Source organism: Leuresthes tenuis, unplaced genomic scaffold (genome assembly GCF_036924035.1).
Source record: "Leuresthes tenuis unplaced genomic scaffold, fLeuTen1.0.hap1 SCAF_24, whole genome shotgun sequence".
Classification (NCBI taxonomy): Eukaryota; Metazoa; Chordata; class Actinopteri; order Atheriniformes; family Atherinopsidae; genus Leuresthes; species Leuresthes tenuis.
Window position 1 is genome coordinate 18,360,676 of NW_027325378.1, and position 9,381 is coordinate 18,370,056.

General features: G+C 44.6%; 1 protein-coding gene across 3 annotated transcripts in view; it reads right to left on the reverse strand.

The window, feature by feature from the left end:
* arhgap29a (Rho GTPase activating protein 29a) overlaps positions 1–8,985 on the reverse strand; it is a 30,357-nt gene extending 21,372 nt beyond the window's left edge. For 2 of the 3 annotated variants that reach the window (XM_072379046.1, XM_072379044.1), the window contains exons 1-2: positions 8,720–8,985; positions 7,408–7,789 (exon numbers count right to left, since the gene is read on the reverse strand). In XM_072379046.1, coding sequence (XP_072235147.1) covers positions 7,408–7,690 — 283 coding nt within the window. In that variant the 5' untranslated portion in view covers positions 7,691–7,789; positions 8,720–8,985. Of the gene's footprint in view, positions 1–7,407; positions 7,790–8,631 lie in introns of all 3 variants that reach the window. The other variant, XM_072379045.1, reaches the window with a different exon arrangement.
* Positions 8,986–9,381: the final 396 nt, after the last annotated feature.

Below are 9,381 nucleotides of genomic sequence, written 5' to 3' on the forward strand. Positions count from 1 at the left end.
CTGCAGCAAAGAGAGCGGACTTCAAGGAGCTGCACTGTTTCATCAAAGCACGAGCATGTGCTGCTGAAAGACCCGGGACACGCTTTCTAAATAGGAAAGATGAAGGAAAAACACCTGAGGAGCTACAGGAAGACGAGCACAAAATCTTCTTTTTCCTTTTTTTTTCGCATTTCGGGAAAGTTAACTCGGGTTCTTTGGCTCAGACTACGAGGGAGTCGGATCCATAGATTTCTCACAGGAAACTAGAATCCTAAAAAAAGTAGAGATATGAGGCTTTTAGCAATGCACCATCTGAAGTAAAGCCTATTAGAGGGCAGCGGGTGTGCTCAGAACTGGAGTTAAGTCAAGTAACTATTGCTTATTTTGAGCTACTGAGGCTTATTATTCAGGTCAGATCACACACGCACACACACACACACACACACACACCAACCTGGCTCGCAGCTGTTCCCAACCAAGAACAGGCAGCAGTGGTTTCAAATAGTGAAATCATGCACATGCTGCCAAATAATAAATCAGCAGCTGAAAATTATGATCTCACTGTCCTCGAATCAAAGCTTCGTCACCCCTTAACTTCCAAGAAAAAACATCGGTCGATACGATGTGCTTCTGCGTGCCCTGACGTCTTACCTCCAACACAACCGGTTAGGCTTCCACTACACGTTACCATGGCAATGTGCCCTTGGGAAAAAGTCATCCACCTCTGCGACACTGAATAAAACTCAAGTCACCTCGTTAAGCCACAAATCCTTCTACTTGGTGCAGACCCTTGATGGGTCCGCGTTCCCCTCACTGGACACAGAAACTCAATGTTGTGGGCAACAACAACGGCCGGCTGTACCCCTCAGTGCCTTCAGCTACGCTGTCTCTCAACAAGCTTCCAGCATGGGGCTGACCCGGTCACGTGTGAGCGTGCCCTGGGGTTGTGGCAGGAAAAGTAAGGCCCATAACCCAGCGTGCAGCTCACACGACCCGGTCAATCGCAACAGCAGAAAACCTCCACCCGTATTTCTGTGGTATTAACAAACTGCAGCTCAGGCCTGGCACCAGCAGCCTCTGATCATTCTTTACAAAATCTCTTGACTGATCTCTTCTCTCTGTGTATAACTTTAATAAGTTACAGGCAAATCACAGAGAGAGTCCATAAATAACTTATTACACAGCTTTGGCAGACAGCCCTCTCCAACAGCTATTTTATTTTACAAAATCATGATCAATCCACTTTGTCCGCTGGTTAAAAATCAACAAGCGGGACGAGAGCAAGAACTGTGACTTTGATTGCCAGAATTTTGCTTTAAGACTCAATTTTTCACCGGAAATTTTTTTTTTAAAAAGCCACTTTTGTGTCTTTTAGAAGCTCTAAATCATAAATCAACTTCACAAACAAGGCTAAAACCAAGAGAGAAGTCGGCTTTCTGGCTCTCTACTGCTTGGATGATCGTATATTTTGGACTACACAAGCAGTTAAGGAGTGCATAAAGGGTCAAAATGCTTCTTTGCCTAATGCAATTGACCTTTAATCCGGTGCAAGTAGAAATTCAGCTGATACTTAAGCCTATTCTAAGGATAAATTTGTCATCTCTGTTAAATAATTGACCCAACAGGGTAAAGGGGAGGTCCTCTGACTGCACAAAGTGGGTGTTGGATAAATCTATCGTAATTCTTCTGAGCAATTAAAGCGCGAATGCCAAACAACATTGGTATTATCACCCAGCTCCAGCAGAGAGAACGAATGGACGCCGTCATCTTTACAGTATTTGTTTAAAAGAAAAACAAAGAAAGAAAGAAAAAAAAAAAAGGTTCAATGTAAACACGCATGAAGTCTCAAGTGCTCAATTTCCAGCCCCTCCGAGGATCCCACAATACGTAGCCTCTCATGGGCAGTGTGGGAATCCTGGAGCTTAACCTCAGTGTGCCGCAGACATCGTCAGCCTCCTGGAACAAAGCTTGCCCCTGCAAAAACAGCAGCCATAACCATAAATCTCTCCAGAGGAAAGGAAGAAGACACACACACACACACACACACACACACACACACACAGAGGGAGGGAGCTCCCTTAGGCTCCAACATGAAAACAGCTTACAAATCTTCAGGTTCAGTGGGGCTATTAAACTCGACACGTGAGCATGGTTTTACTACCTGTACACAGCATGCCATCATTTTACACAGTGCGCATTTTCAGATAATGCTGCGCTATACTTCGCTTCTTCAGTCAGACGGGATAAGTGGACCTGCCATATGTCACAATCCCCTGCACTTTAATCTTTTGGTGGGGGGCCATCCAAAGACCCAACCGTAGTACATTTGCTAATGCTAAGACGCTATCTGAGCTTTTAAAACGAGGATCGCTCAGAGCAATCAAGCTAATGTAATAAATCCCGAGAGTCAGATTAATTACCAAGATAATTGTACAGCGTGATTAAAGAAAGATCTTTGGAAAATCTCATTTGTGGCCAGACTCTAAGAGCACGAAGGTAACAGGATTGTCAGCCAACAACAAAGGCTTGTTGTCTTGCACAATTTACAGTGACTGTAAATATGGGAACTGTAAAAAAGAACCATAAAAGGAACTTTTTGGGATTCCAAGCAGAAGCTTGAGATGCTTTACCGAGGATCCCAGACCCAGTGGGATAGACCGTCTAAACAAAGCATAGTTTCAGCCATTATGGAAGTCTGGAATGGTTTGTGAAAAGGCCAAGTAGGGCTAATTTTAGGCTGGTATTTCACAAGGGGTGATTTAGGATTCGGCTCGCTAAAATAGCATCGAGGCTTTCTCTGAGGACCCGGACCAGATGACTTTCCCACAAAGCGTTTGCGTCAGAACAGAAAATTCAGCTGCATTTCAAAAAGAAGAGAAAGCACTCATTATGCCATATTCTAGCTAAAGGTACCAAAACACAACCAAAATTCAACAAAGTGGCAAAGTGGCACCAGTTGTTCCATTTTCTTATGTGGCTAGAATTAGAAAAAGAGTAACTCGCCGAGCGGTCAGGTGCATTGCAGTACGTCACTGTACATTACACAACACCTTTGGAACATTCTTAGTGGGCACAAGTCAATCATTAAAAACCAAAAAGCATACAGTGCCTGTCAAAAGAGAGCCCACGAATTCCAGAAAGATTAACGCAGGACTCTTATGACTAGAAACAAAATATGCACCTGCCATAAGGAGCGAGGGTATGAGTCACCAATTACCAATGAAAGATTAGATCTGTGACTAATGATGACGGAGTCGTGGTAAAACCAAGCTATTACACATGTGTAATGTGCCTTATTATTCCTGGAGAGAATGCAGAGCCCTGCAATGTTTGGGTCAGCAGAAGCATGGGAAGCAAAGTGCTCCACTGGAGTTGGACCTGATAGAACGGACATACCAGATGGTAAAATTCACAGCTTTACAACAAGCTGATTTCACATTCAGAGAGCGTTTCATGAAAAACTGTGGAGCAAGAAGCAGGCAGTTGGTTCTGCAGCAATGTGTTAAAAAAAAGAAACTCAGGGTGTGACCTCATAGGACGACTTTCCATGGCGGTTACATTTAAAGTGGTGGCAATAACATGCTGTTAAATTCAAGTCCCAACAGGGAGGTCATACGTAAACAGGTAGAAACCCGGAGCGGCCTTATGTCATTTCTTTCAAAAGATTTCCTGCCAAACACTCCGTACCCGACTGAGCTGCTTACAGCTGAAGTTCTCTCTGAAGCAGCTGACACATGAAATTGGACATTATTCTGCATGGCGCACTCGGAGCATAAAAACACAGGTGACACACCTGTCCCAACAACAACAACAACAGACTCCTCACTCCTGAAATAGACGGTGACGAGAGCAGCAATCTTCTGCTGAGCACCTGAGAAACAGACACCAACAAACTTTGTTAAATCTTTTGGCTGCTGAAGGAACACGTGCTAAAGCCAAATGTTTGATAGTCTTCTCATTCGGAGCGCCAATCATCATCAAACGCAAAAGTTACCACCTCCACAGCTCAACGGGTCCCCGAATGTCCCCCGTGACCCCTGCTCAGATCAACCTTCAACACAATAATCCTCAAAAATGTCCCCAACAGAGACCTGGAAGTGATGGAGTCCAGCACAAAAACAGCTCCTTCTCAGGCACAAGCGGGAAAAAAACTCAACTCTGTCATGCACCGCCGACTTCAACCACAACCGAAGAGTCACTGTGTAATATTGCCCATTTAAGGATTATATGCATTGCGAGAAAAACAAAAACACAAGCTGAGAAACCCCCCCTCAACCGCCTCCCTCCCCACCCTCAAGGGATCAATCCTGCAGCTTGCAGCTATTCTTGACTTGGGAAAGAAACATTTCTGCTAAAGCTGCCAGATAGCAGAAGCATGCTAGTCTGGAGATGCCTCCTGGGACAATGGGTGTCAGTCTCACATCACTGACTGTGAATGCAGGCACTGTTGCGAGGGGGTACAGAGCTCTAAGTTGACTATTAGTCGGGACTATTGGCTCTATGTAATTGGGGGCCGGTGGTGGTGGGGCTTTAGGGTAATGAGAGGTCTGAACTATTGTGACGTGCTTCGGAGACAATATGGCCATAAATTAGAGGGGAATTTAAAGCTCATCCAATCACTGCACAACGCGCCGACTCCCAACAATCCCTAAAGCACTAAACCTTAACAATGACAAGCACAAACTGTCTGTCCTGCTATGATTCAACAAACAGAATGTGTATGTGTGGAGTTTACTTATCCATTTGTTCTATGACCAAAGCCACTCGACTGAAATTGGGTCAAACAATGTCCAACAAATGATGCCGACTCTTTTATTTGTCGGTCGGCCATTACAAGGTTAACATACACTATTTACCGTTACATGCAAAAACAGCCTAAACTAAAGGAGAGCATCAATGGGAGGACGCAAACATCAGCACTCTGCACTGTATCCACGCCATGGTATAGAAGCAGCAACATCAGTATCCATCGAGGTAGCACCTACAATGGAAAGCCCATAAAAAGTGAGCCACTGAACTGTACCGTGTAATGGGAACACACCATTAGAACCGGTTCTCTGCTGACAAAACTGGTGTTACGTTAGCACCAAATCTTTGCTGGGTCAGAGCGAAGAGGAGCTAAATGTCAGGGGCTCGGGTTGTGAGAAATGTTGAGAAATGTCGGCTTAATTCGAGGGGACAACAAGAGATCCCACTCAAAACAAACAGCAGCTATGAATCCAATTGGCAAAGCCATTAATAATTTGCATTTGAAGACAGCATTGCAGACAGCTTTGAAACTAGATTGGTGAGATTAAGACATTGGTTTGCACTTAAAAAGAAAGAAAGAAACCGTCTCACTGCACCGATCCAGCGTGGCTCTGATGAAAATATGAGAAAAACCCAGATCACCGAAGTATGGGAGGAAAAATAAGCAAATTCACGTAATAATCAAATGTGCGTGTCGCGACAGCTTAATCAAACACGGAAAAAGGCAGCGGCCACAAAGTTTCTTCAGCTCTCTGAGCTGCCTCAGACGTTTACAGCTGACGGTCACCAGTTACTGTAAATGCACGTTAATCTGTGGCATCAGTAGCATGAGCTACGCCTCCTTTTAATGGCCATGTTTACCGCGCTTGATGCCGGTCCCGTTTGAACATGAAGGGAAATAATTCCGGGTCATCGCTGAGCTCCTGTATAAGTCTTGCACAGATTTTCGCCAGGCCTTTGTCTTTTGCAGATTTATTCGCTAAGCTGCAATGTGTCTGGTTTCCCCCAGATTTGCCCCTTCCTGTAATTAACCCAAATTAGACATCCAGTGGGGAAACTCTGCTTTACAATCACATGCCGGCATCTCATTGACTCCATTTGTAGAGAGGAGCATGTGCTTACTAGACCTATAAATTATGTGCAGTCGCATTAGAACCGGGGGGGACGGGACTGACAGTTACTGATGTTTCCCCATCTAAGGTTTCCACTTGCAGTCAGTGGTAATTACAGTTTGAAGGGGACAGAGATTCTAAACTGGTTTCCCAACAACAAGCAGCAAAGCCAAAAAGTCTAGAATGACAGCTATGCAAGCGCACAACATAGCAGGAACCTGTGCTCACACGCTGTGTGCCGATCATATTCAACAGGCTTCAAACCGAGACTGCAACTGTATCTGTTTACACTTGACATCAGCCAGGCAGAGACCATGTGAAACCCTGGATACTCCAGATACATTTCTCAACTAAAGCCATAAAGCTGCAGGCTGTGAATCTCTTGCACATGATGATATACTGCTTTGATCTGCAGCGTGCTGACAGGTCACTGAAAAGTCCCTCGAGCTGCTCTCTCGAATGCTGACCAGCCAGGTCAAGCACCTTTACTGACCTCTCCAGACAAGAAAAAAAAAAAAGAAGAAGCTGGGATTCCTTTTCTCAAACCTTGGGAGCCATGACAGTACTAATGAGGCGGGAGGGGGTAGCAGCACCACACGCACGCTGACTTTATCTCTTTTGGAGTTTCCTCACCAGGTCTGAGGATTAACAAACCTGGGTCAGATCCAAAAGCCAGCGGCGAGCATACCAAAGCAGAAGTGTCACAACGACCTACACAAGCAGCTCCTTGTAAATGCGTCTTTCGTCACCATCTAAAGACAGCGTGTCAATTATTGGATTTAGCGAGTGTTATATTCTATCCGGGTGTGAAGCTTCCTCCTGGAATGCTGCTGTTGTTACTGAATATAAGACTTTAAAAGAAACAACAAACACACACACACAATTTTTTTTTTAAATCACCACATCACTGATAAGACAGATCAAAATGTTCTGTTTTTTTTTTTTTTGCAGAATGTCTTGTTAGAGAGAAAGAGACGTACGTTATTTTCCACTTTACGGGAGAGATAACAACCAAAGTAAGAGTGAGATACGGGAGGTTGACTGACCGCGCAGTCAAGGCCGCAGCGCGACAAACGGCTGCACAGAAACAGAACTGTGTACACTGCGGTGAAAGCAACACTGTGTGTACACAAGAGAGGACCGGCCGCTACATTCCGTTAGAAATCCCTTTTTGCTGCGCTCAGGCCGTCCGACGGTTTTCTTTCCCTTCCCCACTGCCACAAATTCAGATTTTGACAGCACGAGACCCTGTTTACGAGCCAAACAAAATGACAACTAAGCACCAGAGACCCCCCCCCCCCCGTTGTTTCCCTTAGACACAGTGACGCGGGACCCCTCTGCCTGTACGTAGAAGCACACACATCGCTGCAAGGCCCACATCCACAGCAGTCATCTGTTGTGGAAACAAATCATTAACAGGTTACAGCCGGAGACGCTCTGCGTGCGTTTGGGGGTTTAACAGCTCGACTGTACCTCAGAAAACTATTGTCAGTTTATATGAGCATGCTGAACGTGAGGTGGAAACGGCCGCTTTTCATCAGTGTATTTTATTTATAGTCCAACATACCTTTGGAGTTGAACACCTCTTTGAGCTGCAGAAGCACATCAGCAAACTTGCGCACGTCGCTGACCAGCTGCATGATGTAGTCTGGGTCTGAGGCGATTATGTGTGGGTTGTCCGAGCTGACAGAACCACTTTTGGTGATCCGAGCAGAGCCCCCCGAACCCATGCTGGAGCTGGAGAGCCGGGAGATACCCAAAGAGAGTTTCGTTCCACCAACACCGCCGCTGCCGCCGCCACCACCGCCTGATCCTCCACCGGTGCTCTGGCGCAGCATGGCTGCAAGCATGCTTTCTTGGTCCTGTGGCCCTTGGGCCTAAATCCTGGTGTCCCTCTTTTCAGGTTTGCGCTCAAACCTAACACAGCACCACGGCAGGGAGGAAGGGCGCTGTCAAGGAGAGAGGAGACACTTAATCCATACATGATGTCATTGCAACATCACAACATTATTGACCCTTTCACAACAATGACACATACACAGGTGGGATTCAGATGGACTAGTCTGCATCATTTTTAAGTTTTCCTGTATATCTAAGCCTAAATTAAGTAATCTGTGCCATTTGTTCACAACAGTCAACTGTTGGACTTTTCTCTTTTCTATCAAAATTGACTATAGACATGATCTCCGAGAGGAAATGAGGTAGAAATATTTTGTAAAAACAGTGTAAAATACTGTTTAAAAACCATGCAGGAGTTCATTCAATTCAGCATTTGTAGTGCTGAATAAATCTCAGTATTCCTGATATAATCTAGAAATTTAAGTATTTTTGACGACATGGTTTATCAAACCAAATGTACATCTTCGTCGATTTAAACTTAAATTCGCCAGCACAATGAGGTGCTACACGTAAATAAGAAGGCGGCACTTCTATTAAATATCCCCTGGTGTTGTCATTTTTTTCTCTTAAAGTCGAAAGAAAATTTCATGAGTTACATTCCCATTTGGACAGTCGGCTTACTGGGATTTAATAGTTCATTCGGCTTCTATAAAATTAACCAGGTAACGTTTTCTGTCATCAAATGTCAACTTTCCACGCGGATAAATCGCCGTGGAGCTGCGTAGCTGAACGTAAAGAGTAAATCTGGAAAAGTGTCAGAGACACTTAACTTGCGTGTTCATGGTAGAAAATGTTCAAAGTACAGTTCCACCAACTATAGCAAGGCAGGATTAAAGTACGCCTTGTAGAGAAAAAAACTGACTCAGGGAATTTAAAAGGGAGATATCCATACCTACATCCCCGCGTGACCGCAGTCGTCTCCCGTAAACTTAAAGGATGGTCAGACTAATTTGAGCCAAAAAGAAGCCAACTTTACACACCTGCCGTTGGATCCTTAAACATTGCCAAAAAAAATCCAGAAGCGGAGAAGATTCTGATGACCAGAGCGGAAAAAGATAAATTAATCCACAGACACTGCGCCCTCCCTGTACGTTACAGTCGAACCGCTAAAGCTTTCCCAGTCCGGCCACCTCCACTGTGTTGAACCGTCTCCTCTTTCCATGTGATGCAGTCTGTAACTTGTGATTGGTGTGTTTCTGTGTGTCTGCGAACGTGTGTCTGCGCGCGCCAGGGATTGTTGCGTCGACTTCTCCCTGAACAGCAGGTGCCTGAAGTTTTACACTGACAAGCTCGCGATAATACACTTCCGACAATGCACGTCCTAGTACACCTTTCAAAATAAATTTCCTGAGCAAGAAAAAAAAATTAATAAATAAAATGTCGGAGAAGGAGAGAAACACACCAGCGCCGAATTTTCAGTTATCTTGTCGTTGTAAAAATGACTTCAGAAAATAACGTCCCATGTCCGATAAAGGCAACATGAACACCCATGGAAATGCAATAGGCGAGGTAAAGAAATATTTCAATGTAAATAAAGGTTGAGGTGTTTTACATTTTGAACGTGTACATCTACGTTTATAGTACAAATTAGAGTAATTCGAGTTATTCAGTCTCGGTTGTATTTGTGACAGAAGAAAAAGTT